Here is a 17,683-nt window from a genome sequence, read left to right as displayed (position 1 = left end):
TCCTCCATACATTATTGCCGCTGTAATATTTTTGTGATAATATGAAAGTTATTGGCTATTTTTACAGGAATCAGATTAAAAGCATATGTTATGTAAGAGATAGAGATGTGGCAAAGCTTGACTTCTATCATTGAATAGACTTATAGCAGAAATATTCTCACATTGTAATTCATAATTGTAACCCCCTGTAAGTGAAAAATATATTTTCCGTCAATAATTATTTTATAGAGTTACTTTTTTAATTTTGACATGGAATACACATCCAAATATACCTGCAATTTTCATGAACATACATTTAAAGACCATAAGACTCAGTGGAGCATATTTATTAATGATCTGTAATTGTTAGAGAGTCTGAACTTAAACTAAGAAGTGTTAAAATGCACAAGATTTTCCAATGTGGTTCATGCTATTTAACAAATCTCATTTTTGAACTGCATAGTGTTAGGCACCAGGATTCTCCCTCTGCACAGGATGGATCCCAAGCCTTATCTTCCTCTGCTGTCTCCCATTCAGTTCTAACTGCAGTGGATGCTGCTCAGCAAAGACTTCAGTCTCAGTGTCTTATTCAGACTCAGTCTGTGAGCATGGTTACTGCAGCCTTCCCAGGTTCCGCTTTGGTAATCAATAATAGACTGCAGCGAGCGATCACTCCTGAGACTAAGTCCAGATTCCGCACTACTGAGCATTCTCGTGGGACGACTTCTCGTTGGTGGTTGTCCATCACATGCTCAGGTCCTGGTTCGGCTCCAGATTGGCCAGTGAGCAAGGTCCTGTCAGATTGACAGAAACTATAAAAGGATCTTTGGTGCACCCTTCGGTGCACTAAGATCATTTATGTTTGGTGTGTGAGGAACTTAACGGTAGTGTGGATTTGGCTGTATGTGCTGACAGGCTCAATGCTTTTAGAATTTTGGCTTCTCCAGAGAGGAGATTGTGTGGTTGAACTCAGGGCAGGCACTAGTCCCTTTAGAATTCCAGCCCCTCCAAAGAGGAGTTCTGTGAGTGCTTGGAGTCTACTACTGGTTCCCTTGCCCCAGTGGGGCTTGCGTACTCCTGTGAATTTAAGAGGGTACACGTTTAGCGCCATATTTCTCTGCAGCTGTGTGCCAATAAACACAGTGCTATAGAAGATTTTCTTTTCTGTCGTTGTGTGTGATTGGCACAGCCACATGCTTCTCTACTGAGTGACAGTGCGAGACACTGTTGCTCACTGCTACCATTCGCCATTGTCTCCTAGCTGCAGTTTGCCATCTCTGCACGGTGAACCCCAGGTGGTGAACGCACTTTATTTGTATATTTATTTAGTGCGTTTCGCCAACCCTAACACATAGTCTAAGGTCCAGATTCATCAATAGACTGGTTTTGTTCATGCCAAACTTGATGATGGGGTGTGCTGGAGTCAGACGCTCCTGATTCATTAAGATGTGCATGCCTCTTAAAGGGAATCTATCACCCCTTTTTTTCGATTTGAGATAAAAATATGGTTCAATTGTGCATGAGCTCTGCATTACAGCAGTACCTTTCATATCCCCCAATTCCCCACCTTTGCTGAGAAAATACCTTTGTAATCTCTCTGTTTTCCTATGTAAATTACTCCGGTCCGGTCCGATGGGTGGGGCCTATTCACCGTGGATGACAGGTTCCCTTTAATGAATCAGGAGCATCTGAACAGTGATGGGTGCCACACCATAAATCTTACTCCTATTAGAGACTGCAGTAAGATATGTGGTGTAAAGTTCATCATGAATTTGATGAGCAGTGGTTGCCACACCACTATCCTGCCCTAGCTCCGTTCACTTTGGGAACGCCAAAAGTTTAAAAACTTAGTACAGCCCCATGCTGCCCCAAACGTTACAATTTTTCAAAGCTTTGTAAGCAAGAATACTGGTGTACAAACTTTGGTGAATCAGGACACCCATTTAAACTAGGTATTAGTAGGCTTGCTTTGTCAGAAATTTGGGCCAAACCAAGTGTCGCGCATTAGACTGCATCTCTTTTTCGATGTGCTACTCCCCTTTAATCAAGGCCACATCCAACATATTAAATATGGTAGACATTATAAAAGACAATTATTGGAGCTAATAACTTAATAAATCTGCCTCACTGTCTAAATCCTTAGGCCCCTAGAAGTTTCAAAGCTGTATAAAATGTATAACCAAATACCAATGAGTGTATGAATTTCTGTAAATGAAGACCTGTTTTAGCCATTTAATAAAAAGTATTGGTCCTTAGAATTAATCTTACCAATGGCGTACAGTTCTATTCCCTCATCCCTCAGCTTTTTGGATGGCCCAACGATGTCATCCTGAGACTTTCCATCAGTGATAAGTACACCAATTTTGCGTGACTTCTGTCTCAAGCCAACCGATGCTTTGAAGTTGTTTTGCAAGATGAAATTCAATGCCATACCTAATTAAACATGTTGATGAAAATTATTATATTGCTGAAATGTTATAACTAGAATATTCTTACAGAATATTTATTTGTATGCAGGTAGTAAATGACTTTCTTAATATGGAATTAAGCAATAATATTACTTACCGGTCAGAGTGTTACCCCCTTTGTAAGGCAAATTTGCAACAGCATCCATTAGAGACTTCTTTGTTGCATGAGCATTTAGTTGCCACTCAGTTCTGGGATCCCCACTGTACTGAGCAAGAGCTGAAGAAAAGAAAAGTGACGTAAAGTATAAGGCTACATGCTTAAGGTCAGTATAATAGAAGTCATTATACAGTATGTTCCTATCTGCATCCATTGTGGCTATCCATCACATAATCACATAAATCCCCAAATAAGTCTGACTATGATCAATAACTTAGTTTTAAAAAGTTAAAGGTTGTCCAATTAAAACAAGTTATTACAACTTATTCATAGGATGAGTAATAACTTATTGGTGGTGGTCTGATCACTGGGACGGGCACTGATGGACAGAACAAGGAACTTTTATCCCTGTTATATTGGAGAGGCAGTTTGTCCGAACACTGCTCCATTCATTTTCTATAAGGCAAATAAACATAACACTTGGTTTTTCCAGCAGCCTGATAGAGAATGAATGAAGTGGTAGGTTAGATGGCTATTTTGTAATGGGGAGAAAAGTGCCCTGTCACAGATGAAATTCCCTGTTCTGCCAATTGGTTCAGATCCTAGTAAGTTGTCACTTGAAAACCCCTTTAAGGCTCTGTTCACTATGGTGTTATAGATTCTCTTTTGATAGGACCCATTATTGTTCCAGTATGATCTGCTTATTAACAGATTGACTTGGCCACATATTTAGATGCATTGCCTCTGAAATGTAGACACTTTGGCGCCTCCATCCCGTTCCTGGTCTGCCCGTGCTGCCTGGACGCGGCGCATGTCCCGCAGGCCTCCTAGCACGCACTCTGAATGAGACAGAGTGCTATTTCCTAATTTTGTGTCAGCCAATGGCTGAGTGTCTCGTACTACTTCCGGCATCTCTGCCCTTAGGGAGATGCCTGAGCAACAAGTGTTTCCTGTTGCTAGTTTTCAGATTGCCCATGCCTGTGTGTTTGCCCTGCTTGCATCTCGCTAACACTGTTTGTTTCCTCAGTTTGTCCTCCGTGCCTCCACGCTACCTGGAACTTTGCATGCTACCCGCTTGTGTCGCTTGTCTCCTGCCCGGTTTTTTGCTACTTGTTGCACCTGTGTACCCACAAGTCCGGCCGAGTCAGCTATAATGTACCTGGGGTCTAACTGGAGGTAGCACCTTTAGTCTCCTGGGCTTTCCATTCTGGCCCTGTTTGAGGGGCATTACTACGGGAGTCCGGGGCTTGCTTAGTCATGCCCCCTTCGGAGCCCCCTGGGTAGTGGCCCAGTGGTTTGACAATTAGTTCAATAAACGAATGTGCACTTCACCATCTGTGTCTCCGTTTCCATTCGTTAAAGACATTATGACAACCTATATTCTGCTGACAGGCTAGTCTGTTTTGCACACAACACATAATTTTAAAGACTTCTGCAAATCCCAAAAATATATGTCTAATCTTGGAATATACCATTTTTTCAACATCACTAACCAAGGAACTATTGTTCATAAGGCTTACCAATCTGCACTCTGTCTGGGCCGATCTCAAAGACTTCAACCAGTCGAGAAATGAAAGACCTGACAGTTCTAAAATTGGGCCGACCAATACTCCAAGAGCCATCTACTAGCAAGACGACATCTGCAGCGGCATTTGTTTTGCACTCCAGGCCTGTTACAGTAATTCAGACAAAGACAGTATGTAAATAAGATAACATTTATGGGTTTCATCAGTATATACAGGGCAGGGCAAAAAAATACTACATTCATTGTTATGAAGAAATTCCTATATATAACAAAAGTAAGAAGAGCAGGTAAAAGTATATGAACATTGCAAGGAAAGGAGGAAAAGAAACAACAAAATAGGATAGGAAGTGCCACAGTTATCACATAGACATCGATCACACAGATTGCCAATGTAGGAGAATTCATTGGCATCTGATCACATACAACATCTACAGGTATAAAGCAATATACTAAGAATGCTTTGTTCTTCGTGAACAGTGTTCCTGAGGCATCTTGGACAGGGAGTTTAGAAGCCATTCATTTAGAATATTCCATATACAATAACTTGAAACACAATGTGATTTCATATATACTTCAGGAATATGGTCCAGATAGTATAAAATAAGGTTTTAAAATCAGTTTCCTTCTGTATGAAAAAAACCAAAATTTGATCAACAGAACAGAAATAAGTTACAAGGGTTAATAAGGTATAAAGAATAATGTACACAGTTCTGCTCCGTCACTGGAAACAATGAGACATACAATGCACATTTTGTGGAGTTATGCTGTAGTTCTGCTTCAGTTACGGGTTGTAGAGATATGTGAAAAGGAATGTTACAGTGCTAATGAGATACAGTATAGTATTAGTAAACAGCATTAGTTGTTGAAATCACTAGGGCCAAAACCTCACATAGTGTACATTCTGTTCAGATCATTCTTAGACTGTGTTTCCTGAAGTTGATGCCTTCTAAATATGAAAGGTGTCCCAAAAAAAATAACGAATATGAGAACTGGATTTACAATAATGAAAAGAGTTCTGACTTTAATTCTAAAATATGTACAAGCAAATGCCCTGACTGTTGGAATTTTGCCAAAATTAGGTTAATTTGTCTGGCTACCCAAATTAAAGCTACATTCCAATTGATTTGATTCTCCTGATAGCTATATGGTTAGTGACACGTCAGAAACTTATATATGATCATGTAAATTGGGAACATGCAGTGTGGAGACCTCTGGCAATTGGTAGGTTTAGTAATCATCATAAACAACTAATGGCAACCAGGAACGGTTCTGCACACAGTAGAGTCAAGTTATGGCTTACAGTCATAAACACTAATGTTACAGGAAGAATCAGAATTTGAATATCTCCTAAAAACTCCTGTTGCTATAAAAATACCAGTACCCATATGAGTTTTGCACATGTGGCCTGGAACTTAAAATGCAATTTTGTGCAATATTAAAAAAAAAGCTTTTAGTAGATTTTTACCCATTAAACCACTAGTCTGGAATAGAATTCTAAATATGTCACTATGAAGGTATCCATATATGCATTGTGTATAAATATAAAACATACAACACAGCATAAGCTGCAAGTAAACTACCCAGGAGGAGTCATGTGGGAGGAGTTATGTAGTCCTGGTGTGAATAAGATGCCACAGTCTAGGAAACATTATTACAACCCCGCTTTGAGAGCATGCACTGATTGCACAGTGAAGAAAGCTGAACTGTCCCGTGTTGATGCTACTAGAGCTGGCTTGCACTCATGACTTATCAGAAGGTCCAGGCCCATGACACTTCTCAGGTGATTTTTTATAAAGAGTGCACTGTAGACAATTTTAACAAGGGCAAAGTTAGAAAGCTATTCTCCAAAAGTATAACAAGGTAGTGGTTGAATATCTATTGCCAGGTTCCCTTTAGCACTTTGGGCCTTTCGGACAGTATTAATTTTTTTTTTTTTTTTGCTTTTTCATCATTACATTCAAGGAGCCACGATATTTTTTTCCTTCAACTTATCAACTTTATTCAGGCTTTTTTTTCGGGGTGAGGTGTATTTGCCAGTGGAACCATTTTGGGCTACATATATTACTTAACTTTTTTAACTCTTTATGGAAAGAATTCTAAAAAAAATTCTTATGATTGAACGTATAGGTAATATACTATACTACATGTGTAGAGCAGTGCATCTGATGACTGGCGAGTATGGCAGACCTGGAGACCATTGTCAGGCCTCTAGTTGAACCAGTCGTCCCTGCTGCGACCATGCTGCGGGGTGCTGATGGGCTGACAGAGGGAGCACTCGTCCGCTATCAAATTACTCATGCACCCTGTCACTATTCACATTAGTCCATCGAGCTGTAACCTAGCATCCTACTCTTTTTTTGTAGTTCATCTGAACTTTTAACAAACATTTTGCAGAATTATACGTTTTCTAACATGTAATTAACTCTAGGCAGCCCTGTTGAATGGGTAGGCAGAAAAATAATATTTCAACTACTGAATAAGAAAGAAATCATATTTTTCAGTCATTCATCCCGTTTCTGTGCTCTCTCATCTGAGAGAAAATTACCAGAATCAACAGCGACATCAGGTGCATCTGACTGAGTTGTCATTTCTTCTCCAATCAAGGGGGAACTCTCTCCTTTATCAAACATTCCAAAAACATTTACTTTGTAGGATGTTGAAGCCCTACAGAAACAAATATTAATATTAAATAATATAGCAATTCCATTCCTTCCATAATATGCCTTGATGCCAGATCATATAATACTTGTGCCCGATTCATGATCATGAGATTAAAATCAATTCTGATTTCAATCCAGATTAAATGTTCCCTCGGGTTTGACACTACAACATTTATAAAAAGGCAGAAAATATTTTTATAAAATGTATTTACTGTTCAGGGGACATGTGGGGTAAAATATGCTGGGCATTTTAAACCAGAAAACTGGCATTTTGTGCAAAGTGTAATTGTGCTTATTGCTGTTTATTCATTGACCCTGTATTTTTGTATTTCTAATTCTGGTGACCAACAATGTGCTAAATGTATTTTTGCATCTTGAAGTGAATCTGTCAATAGGTTTTTACTATGTAATCTGAGGGAAGCATGAGGTAGGGGTTAAAACACTGAATCCAACAATGTGTCACTTATCAAGCTGTGTGCTGCTGTTCACTTACACTGTAGGTTTTATCACCATGACATTATCATTGCTGTGACTAGCTGGCGCACACTTGCAAGTCCAATTCCACCCCCTCCTATGATAAGTAACTCATTGTCAATAGACTGTGTACATACAAAGCCTGGTGTGGGCGGGGATAGCTTTCTCAGCTCTGCTGCACCCTACATCTAAAACCTCTGATGGTTTCAGAACTGCTGCACCCAGTAAACTAAGTGACACATCATTGGATTCAGGGTCTCTTTCTCTACGTCATGGTGCTCTCAGATGAGATAGCAAATACCTGCTTAAAGATTCCCTTTAATTAGTTTGGGTCATCACACCCAAAAGTTGTGCTCTCTTACCCAGTTCTAGTTTAGTACTACAACAGGTGAATGTTATAGAGAACCTGCCATCACCACTTGAAGTTTTCTGCTAATTAGATTTCGGTGCACAGGGGCTGGACTGTATCCTGGGTCTTCTCCTCTCAGTCTGTGATTCTCTGGCAACTCCGCCTGCCTCTGGTCTGTGAATGAGCTGCCGCCTCTGCTTAATATCTCAGCAGTAACCCGTCATTCAAAGATCAGAGGCAGGCGGAGGGGTCTGGGCTTCACAGACAGGGAGGAGAAGACCCAAGACACAGTCCAGCCACTGTACTCTGAAATCTAATTAGCAGAAAATTTCATACGGTGATTAAAGAAGAACCACAAAGCGGATTTCTTCACTAGAGGTATCAACATAATCTGATTTACAGCGCCATCACAGCTATGTTTTTACATTACATTACAAAATAAAGGGCTCACAGTTCTCTTTAATCTTCACCACTCGCATATTTTATTTAAAACTTGCTACTTTACTGTTATCTGATATCAGATTAAGTTTCACCTGTACAAACACATATTTACCAAGCACAGTAGGAAGAGGGAGGGTCCTCTCTGAGTAACTGACTCCCATGAAGGGTGGGCAGAGTAACAATGAGGACCATTTATCAGTTTCTTCCTACTCCAAAAAGTGAGGCAGGAGTCCACAAAGGAACTGTGTCTATTTTGGTCGAGGTTGGTTAAGGGAATCTGCCATCACATTTTTTGCTACCCCATCTGAGAGCAGCATAATGTAGTGACAGAGAACCTAATTCCAGCGATGTGTTACTTACTGGGCTGCTTCAGATCTACCAGTTTTCTCAATGCTGAGCCTAGTATAGCCCCACAGAAAGCTGCCAATCAGTGGTGAGGGCAGAGATATACAAAGCTCATGAATGTGGAAGATTACATGACAGCACATTTATGTGTCCTCCAATGCTAACTCCTGCTAATAAATCAGTGATTTTATCAAAACTACACTGCGTAGCCTAGTAAGTGACACATCACTGGAATCCGGGTCTTTGTCTCTACATTATGCTGCTCTCAGGTAGGTAGAAAAAAAAGGTGACACATTTCCTTTGAAGGGGTAAAAGTACCTTCATTATTGGACATGAGGCTTTATTCACCAACCTGAGTTCTTCCAAAACGACTGTATTATCATAAGGACCAACTATCATTTCTCCCAATTGCTCCTCATCACCTAACGGATGGAAAGTGATTTTATATCCTTTCACTTCACCAGGAGCAGGTTCCCACGTCACTCTGAATGTTGACATAGTTGGATCTGATGTTTTTAAGTTTCTTGGTGGTTTGAAAGGGGAAGCTAAAAATATAGTAAAAAACAGACTATTAACACAACAAATCCAAACAAATCTTTACATTGTAGAAACTACAGAAATTTTAGAAAGGTATTTTTTAAAACCACTCCTCAGCTTCTCAGTACCCATAAAAATATCAAGTTTTATCGATTTATGCTTTGAGTTAACATCTCCACCTTGTTAGGGCTATTTGGTGGCTGTAGCTGAGACAGAATGATCTAATCTATCTTAACCATGACGGGTTGAATGATAGACTTAGAGCAAGAAAGTTGATGGTCCACTACCTGCTGTTGCCTAAAGGTAACGTTTTAAAAAAAACAAGGTCAACAGTTGAGACTGGTCGTTTTTTTGACTTACAGGACTGAGTTCTGCCAAATGTACATTGGCTGGGAAGGTATAGAGCAGCTATGTTCACATGTACTGTTGGAAGCCTAACAAAATATTCCATTGCAGAATTGGCCATTTATGTTACATAGGGAAAAATAATCTTTCCTGGCAACATTTCACTGGCAATGAAAATGTCTATGTTAAAAAAGCAAATTTTATATATCATTGTATATAGTTACTTTCTACAGACACCATTTCCATTCTGAAATGTAACAAACTTTCCATCACTGTTTCCATGGATAGTAAATTTTATTAACCAAGGGAGTTAATATTAAAATGTGTCTCAGACAGCTTTTACCATTATCCCCTAGGTTTTGAATAACCCATTATTTGCTAGTTTTTGATGTCACTTTCTTTTTTTGTCTTACTGTATTCATTGACATTTTTGCGACAAATGTGTTCAACATGGCAAAGGTGGTTCATGAATTTGGCACAAAATAAAAACTGCTCTAACCAGTTTTCTTAATTTTCAATGTCTTAGAAAGTTCAGAGACTAAAGTTGTTTATTACCATACCTGTGGTTCCTTCTCCTTGCCTTGTCTTTCCGTCCCCTGATCTGTATACTGGGACAACTGTGATATCATAGGTGGTCTTAGGCTGAAGCCTCTTTAATACAGTGGAGGTGACTGCAGGTGGGACTTTAGCGCTCACTTGTCTGCCACCTGCTCGTGGGCGATAGATAACGCGGTAATTTACCACATTCCCTGGAGCGGGTTGCCACGTTACTTTCATTGTATTTTCTGTTTCATCAGTGACGCGAAGCTTCTTGGCATCTGGTGATACTGTTTATAGCAAATAACATCCAGTGTTAGCACATCAATTGGATTCATCTATGTAAAGTGAAATTCTTTGTTACTTTCAGAAGTATAATCAAATGCACATGTGTATAGGCCTATTTACATAATTGTAAATGAGCATTCTTAGGAATGCTCGTTTCTTGAATATCTGCCTATTTAAATAGGCGCGCAATCAACTGACGAATGAGCAAATCAATTGTTCATTGGGTGAGATAAGCTTGCTTACAGGAACATGAAGTTCTATGTGCATAGAATGATCATATTAACAAACATTTTGTGTGCATAGAAGTGCAATAACCTCTCTACGTTGGTGAATAAGTGTAATGAAGAAAGGTAAACCCAGCGCAACTGAAATACTGTAACTAGGAGTGAGCACAATACAACCCAAGCCAATGTCTAACAGCTAAACTGAGCCACAACAATATACCTGTACATAAGTTGCCACCATAACTATATACGTAGTTCAGGGAATAGATAACAGTTTGTTACATTTCTAGACTTTGCAAACTTAGACTAGACAATCTTAAAATGTGCCAAATTTACCAAAATGGTTAATGCTATTTGGTTTTAATTTTATTAATTGTCTAGTCTGAGCTATTGCTTGGCTTTCTTTATAACAGAAATATGCACCACAATTTTGGTGCATTATCTGGCACATTATGCTGCAGGTTTGGCCATGCCCCTTTCTGATAAACAACCCCTTTTTAGGTAAGATCACATCCCATAGTCGTAAAAGTCGCATAAAATAAATCATTTAGATTATTGTACCTCGCTTACTGCACACGACTAGGGGAAAACAAATATGAAACCAAACCGCGAGAATCTGTCTGTGCCTAGTAGTAATCTTTAGCAGTGACTAATAGATGGGTGTTAATTCCATAACCTCTGTCATCCATAGCATTATACTGACTCTACACCACCAAATGTATATAAAATGTCAAGAATTTTGTAATATTCATTCATACTATACTAAATAAAATTTGCTGAAATATCAAATCCGTAATCTATTGTTAGTGTAAAAAATGAATTGCATATAGCTATGGAAGCCAATGTTATCCACTCATTACCCGCAAGGTTGTAAGCACGTGGGCAACTACCAGGGAAGCAGTTATAGGAGCACATTCTGGGCTCACCAACTAAGGACATCTTAAGCCAAAACGGAGGTACATTTCATAACGATTAGAAAAGGACTTACAAGTTGATGACTAAGATATAATAAGGTTGAATTTGCTTTCCTTAGAAGGTATGAGTAACTATAGGGATTACAAAGGATAAAGTCACACCTGGACCCTGGAGACTAAGAGAACCCAAATGGTCCCATATCAGAAGACTGTTACCATCGGTAATCCATGCTGGTGAATCTGTTACAGATTTAGCTTTGGGGAAGAGTGGGACTTATTTCTAAGTTATACTATTAGGCCCTATGCATGGATGGTCATACCAATGGGACCACCACACAGGGTAAGGGCCCAAATACTGTTCTTGCACATGGGCCTTGTCTGTCTGCCTGTGTCCACCAGTGGCCCTATGGTCACAAGCTTTACTTCTGACTGCAAAGTAAAAAACATTTCTTAAAGGAAACTTAGTGATGATGACTGTGATAAACATATGTATGCTGCCTTCATTATATCTATTGATTTAATTAATAATGTGGGAATTAATCACAAACTAACAGTCCCTAGAAAGTGGAAGAAAAAAGTTGTTTTTTTCCACAAGCAAATAAATATGATAAATAACAAGGATTCAGTAAATCATCCACATGTTTCCCATATGTCTTTAAAATTGGAAATAATAACACTTGGGAAATCTGTCAACAGATGTCTCTGAGGGAATTTCCTGAAATTCTTGACATTTTATACATACAAAATAGGCCTATCTGGATATAAGTGTAGAAGTGTAACACACGCAAGATTAAACGTGATGTCTAAGGTGATGCAAGTCAACAGCTGCACAAGTCCCGTCATAAAGTCTTGATGATATGGAAAATGTGCCACAGCTTAAATATGGTCATGGTCCATAAGTAAGTAAGTATGTATGAAAATATGTAAGTATGTAAGTCCTATTAAATGAATGTGGATTCTCTAGTGACTAACACTACAGTTAATGTGTTTTCCCACAATTCTTCATTAATGCTGCCACTTAGGATAGCAAAACCATCAAACTTACTAAACAATTCATTCATTAAACAATATCAAAGTATAATTTACTCAACTTACAATGACCTAAATGCTCATATAAATGGTTATACTTTTGTAATGTGTCTCATAGTGAATGAGTCCTGATCTTTATAACCAGCTCACTTTCTAAATCCTTTATGCTCACAAAATCAAAACACATACTTTACATCAGAAAATGACTATGATACGCCATGTTAAGATGTGGAAAACACTAATCAATTAAATTTAAGCCTAAAGATAATTTTTGTAGAAGAACATTACATATACAAGGACATATTTACTATCCATATGATCCTCAGAGAAGTCAATTAAGCTCATTAGCATCCCTTACGGCTGTGGCAAAAGAATAGTTATTTAGATTGCCATTTCATATGCCAGTCTTAATGATGGGTGTGAAGGAGTAAGATGAGACAGATTGTCTAAAAAACTGCACTGCATATTAAAACCAGTGAAATATATGATTTAGAGATATGACTTCTACCCTAATGTTATCTCCCAGAGATATGATTTGGGCCCTTTACCAATATTTCATAATGCTATGGTCTCCCTTGTGCCTCTATTGCACAATAATATCTGGAATAGACTTATGTAGGGAACCTAGGAACCACATATGAAGCCTCATTCACTGGTTGGAGAATGTGACTTTACATAATAGTTGAGAAGTTGTGTAATAAACATGAAAAGATCTGTATCAGGTTTTTATATTGAGTTTTACCTTCTGTAGTAGCTTCTCCTTCGAGGGGAGGTCCTTCACCACTTTTATAATTAGCAAAAACTGAGATTTGGTACTTTGTCTCTGGTGTGAGGTTATCCAACATTGTGTTTATTACATCACCAGGCACGTTCTTCTCTCCTGACTCATCATCAAACAGTGATTTCCATGAAACTCTATAACCCCGAACCATTCCAGGAGCTGCTGTCCACGAGGCTCCGATTGTAGTGTCTGTAATGTCCTTAGTCACTAAATTGCGAGGTGACCCACGCTCTACAAAAAAAAATTATATACATTTATATAACGTTACGTAAAAAATATCTGTACTCTAATAACAACTTTACAAAAGTCAACTTCTTAAAAGTCACTTTAGTTGGGTGATGGAACAATAATCACAACATGCCGTGTAGCTCATCTGGTCATAAAATGTAATTGCATTCCTAGGAAGAATAAAGCAATATCCTTTGTCAAACCGAGATAATCCCTTAGCCCAAATATGCCCATAAACCTCTCTGCTATAACAGAAACATACTTTACATTAGTGTCCCATAAAACTCAGTACATGTGGCTGCCCGTGCTTTAAGAAATAGAATTATATACATGTCAATCCTAAGTAAGTCATTAAAAAATATCTTATACTTGCATCTAAAGATTCCTGCCTTGACTTATACAAGTCTCTTGAACTTGACATGCCGTTGCATCATCTTACATGGCAAGACTTCAACAAATCTATTGTCGTCATCTAAGAGCTTGTAAGCTCACTGACATAAACATTAGGTTTAATTCACCAATGCAACCAAGAACGCCATAAATAATGGTAATTGCTTTCAGTTACAGGGTGGACTTTAGCAACACATGGCTATCTGACCTCACAAGGAGCTACAAGGAAATGTCTTTCGCAATAACGATACAATCCTCTGTGATTTCTGTAGTCCAAAGAACACAGGAGTAATAAGCATTTGGCCACGAAGTATATTTTGATACATTATGCTTATAAGTCTTCCTCATCTATTGAGTTAATTTATAACAATAAATGGTTTAGACATTTGTGCAAAATAATGGGAAATGCAGAACTCAGACAAAATAATACCTAAAGATTTTTGATGACATATACGTACAAAAAAAATCTAAAAGCTTCACATTAGCTTATCTTCCGGCCTAAAAAAGTATTGGACATAATAAACTTGTTTTTTCCAACATTTACCAACAGGGTACAAATGGGAGGTATTTATACACATTAGACTGCCAATATTAATCTGGGCATAGGTTGCTTTAGTCAACAGTACCTTCAGACAGCAAGTTTAACTAGCTGTGAGTATGAAGATTCTTGACTTTAGAGACATTTTCTATAAATCAGTTATAAAAGGGGGTTTTACATTCGAATAAATGGCTGGTGGTAATTAATGCACAGACTTGTTCTATATTGACTTGTTTCTGTAACTCTCATTGACTTCAAATGACAGATAGCCAAATCTATGGCACTTATGAAGACCAAATAAAGAGCCAATTGAAATTATTGGGTGTTCATGCTCCAATATTTAAAGCTATGTAAATAAATGAGTCAGCTATTTATTACATGCAAGGATCTTCTTGGGTGTTTGAGGGAGTCTCTGCTCTAGATTCATATTATTACAAGAGCACAAATGGAATACTATGGTAAAAATATAACTATACACAGAATAGTTTTATCACAATTATTAATAGTAGATACTGTGCAGACACTTTATAGATATTGCTGACACTCCATGTGTGCGTGTACTGTATTGATTCTCCACGCTCGTTCATCACAGCACCTCTAATCTGGCTTTGCACATCAACTCTGGTGGGCCCATTGAGCCCACATCAGCGTACAATGATACATGAGTTAAAGCTCATTTAGACAGGCTGATCTCAGCCCGTTAATGAGCCCTGATCAACTATATATAAACAAGTCGATCAATACTCTTTTTCTGGCCTCTGTATATGAGCCTCTGAAAACGTATGTGAACAGAACAAGTGTTATTACGTTTGTTCTGCCCCCCATACAGCATCATGTTACTGGGTGATGTGCTGCCAATAACGATGGATTTTATGCCAACATAAACGATTTGATCACCAGACGAACAATGGTTTTGCTCATTTGTCGGGTAATCGCTGAAATGTTTACACAGGCTGGTGATTGAGAACACGTGTTCTTATGCACACTTATTCGCTGATTATTGGCTTGTGTGCATGTGCCATTAGTAAGGTACAATTATAAAGAATATAGGCCTTGATTCATTAAGACTGGCATCTTGAACGCCAGCTTTAATGACGGACATACAGAAATAAGATGTGCCAAATACTTTAAGTGGCATGCCACTTAATAAATTCTGTGCCTCTGGCACATCACCAGAAATGCTACTCCAGTCAGTGACTAGAGTAACATTTCTGTCATAAGAAGTACTGGCACTATTGACAAATTTGATTGTTGAGTATAGCAATGTATCGTACCACCTCAACTTTTCCCTACCTTAATCTGGCATTAAAAATGCTAAAAATCGCAACTGATTTCTCAAAGTGTTTTATGGCAGTTTTGTGGTGAAACACAAAAGATACAGATCTAGATATTACTAATAATTCAAATTTTAATTCATGAAACTTGGATTATGCTCATTAATTACACTGGTCTACAAAAAAAAAATTCTGGCATGGACTTTAACAACAGTTTTAGACTAATTTGAGGGTGCTGAATTCAGATCTGATCTTATAATTTCTCTATCACATCACGTTTTTGCGCTATAGGTATATAGCCTATTTTCATGAATTGTATGATAAATTTAAGTAGTGTATGAAAAGTGCTGGTTTATACGGTTCACTAAGGCTGGTTTCACACTTGCGTTTTGATCTGCAGCGTTTTAGCGCTAAAAAACGCATGCGTTTTTTTTCTATACTTAACATTAAAAACGCATGCGTTTTTTAGCATGCGTTTTGACGCGTTTTCGGCAACGCATGCGTTTTTTGACGCGTGCGTTTAGTTGCAGAAATGCAACCTGTAGTAATTTCTAGCGGCGTTTTTTTGCAGCAAAAAAATGCATGCGTTTGTTCGCGGCAAAAAAATGCATTGCTGTCTATGTAAACGCATGCGTTTTTAAGCACATGCATTTGCTTGCGTTAAAAACGCATGTGTTTTTATAGAAAAACACAAGAAAACACAAGAAAAAACAAGAAAACCCTAACCCTAACCCTAAACACAAGAAAAAACAAGAAAACCCTAACCCTAACCCTAAACACAAGAAAAAACAAGAAAACCCTAACGCTAACCCTAGGGTTACTAGGGATCCTAACCCTAACCCTAACCCTAACCCTAAGGTTAGGATCCCTAGTAACCCTAGGGATCCTAAGCCTAACGCTAACCCTAACCCTAGGGATCCTAACCCTAACCCTTAGGGTTAGGGTTAGGATCCTAACCCTTAGGGTTAGGGTTATGATCCCTAGGGTTAGGGTTAGGGTTTGGGTTAGGATCCCTAGGGTTAGGGTTAGGGTTAGGGTTAGGATCCCTAGGGTTAGGGTTAGGGTTAGGGTTAGGATCCCTAGGGTTACTAGGGATCCTAACCCTAACCCTAACCCTAGCTATTTCTGTTTATAGTGGGTTTTCTAGTTGATTTTGATGATTGGCAGCTGTCACACACTTCTCAGCATGCGTTTAAAAAACGCAAACGCAGGAAAAAACGCATGTAAACGCGGCAAAATGCTGCGTTGTTTTTTTTGCATGCAAAAACGCATGCGTCTAAAAAATGCGGCGTTTTTCCGCATTTACATGCGTTTTTTCACCACATGCGTTTTTTTAAAAAACGCTGCAGATCAAAACGCAAGTGTGAAACCAGCCTAAGGTAAATTTAGTTCTCATTTAGTCTCCCAATAAAAGTGAGAATATCTTTGCTTTCTTTGAACATGCATAATTCCCATTTGTTATGATAACACCCTTGTTTTCTGTGCTACTGGGACAGTAGAGCTACAGCATTGGGTGAAAAGAAAACTGAATGGCCTCAGCGACAGAGTTTGGCATCTGGCGATAAGAATGTCATCCATGATCCTCTAGTGGATAGGAAGGACATTGTCTTTCCTCCCTTACACATAAAACTTGGATTGATGAAGCAGCTCATCAAAGCTCTCAATCACAGTGGAGAATGCTTTAACTATATATGTTCAACTTTTACTGGTCTTAGTGAAGAGAATAAAAAGGCTGGAATATTTGATGGACCTCAAAAAAGAACACTTATGAGAGACCCAAATTTTATCACATCAATGAATGAGACAGAAGAAAGAGCTTGGAATGAATTTTGTAATGTGGTGCAGAATTTTCTAGGGAATAAGAAAGCAGACAACTATGAAGAGATTGTGGAAGAGCTACTAATGAGTCTGCGAAATCTTGGATGTAGAATGAGTATCAAGATTCACTATTTACACAGCCATTTGGTCTTTTTTCCAGAGAATCTTGGGGATGTGAGCGAGGAACAAGGGGAGCGTTTTCATCAGGACATTAAAACAATGGAAGAACGGTATCAAGGCCGGTGGGACTCACATATGATGGCTGACTATTGCTGGAGCTTGATGAGAGACAACCCAGAAGCTGTACATCACAGCCAAGAAAAGAAAGTTCAAATAACTGCCATTTGTCATTCATCTGTGTGCCATATATATGTGTTTTATATTTTGTAGTTTAATTCTGTAAGTATATTTGATTTGCTGTACATAGACTTTGTAATCTTTG

The 17,683-nt window shown here is 38.5% G+C and overlaps 1 protein-coding gene across 4 annotated transcripts in view; it reads right to left on the bottom strand.

Moving 5' to 3' along the window:
• The window catches only part of COL12A1 (collagen type XII alpha 1 chain), a 223,217-nt gene that overhangs the window by 141,885 nt on the left and 63,649 nt on the right, over positions 1 to 17,683 (bottom strand). For 2 of the 4 annotated variants that reach the window (XM_077289886.1, XM_077289885.1), the window contains exons 14-20: positions 12,955 to 13,224; positions 9,781 to 10,047; positions 8,691 to 8,883; positions 6,615 to 6,733; positions 4,065 to 4,214; positions 2,545 to 2,664; positions 2,248 to 2,412 (exon numbers count right to left, since the gene is read on the bottom strand). In XM_077289886.1, the coding sequence (XP_077146001.1) occupies positions 2,248 to 2,412; positions 2,545 to 2,664; positions 4,065 to 4,214; positions 6,615 to 6,733; positions 8,691 to 8,883; positions 9,781 to 10,047; positions 12,955 to 13,224 (1,284 nt within the window). The remainder of the gene's footprint in view (positions 1 to 2,247; positions 2,413 to 2,544; positions 2,665 to 4,064; positions 4,215 to 6,614; positions 6,734 to 8,690; positions 8,884 to 9,780; positions 10,048 to 12,954; positions 13,225 to 17,683) is intronic. The other 2 variants (XM_077289887.1, XM_077289888.1) reach the window with 1 other exon arrangement.

The sequence above is a fragment of the Ranitomeya variabilis genome, chromosome 2 (assembly GCF_051348905.1).
Source record: "Ranitomeya variabilis isolate aRanVar5 chromosome 2, aRanVar5.hap1, whole genome shotgun sequence".
In the NCBI taxonomy this organism is placed as follows: domain Eukaryota; kingdom Metazoa; phylum Chordata; class Amphibia; order Anura; family Dendrobatidae; genus Ranitomeya; species Ranitomeya variabilis.
This window is presented reverse-complemented; position numbering and strand designations above follow the sequence as displayed.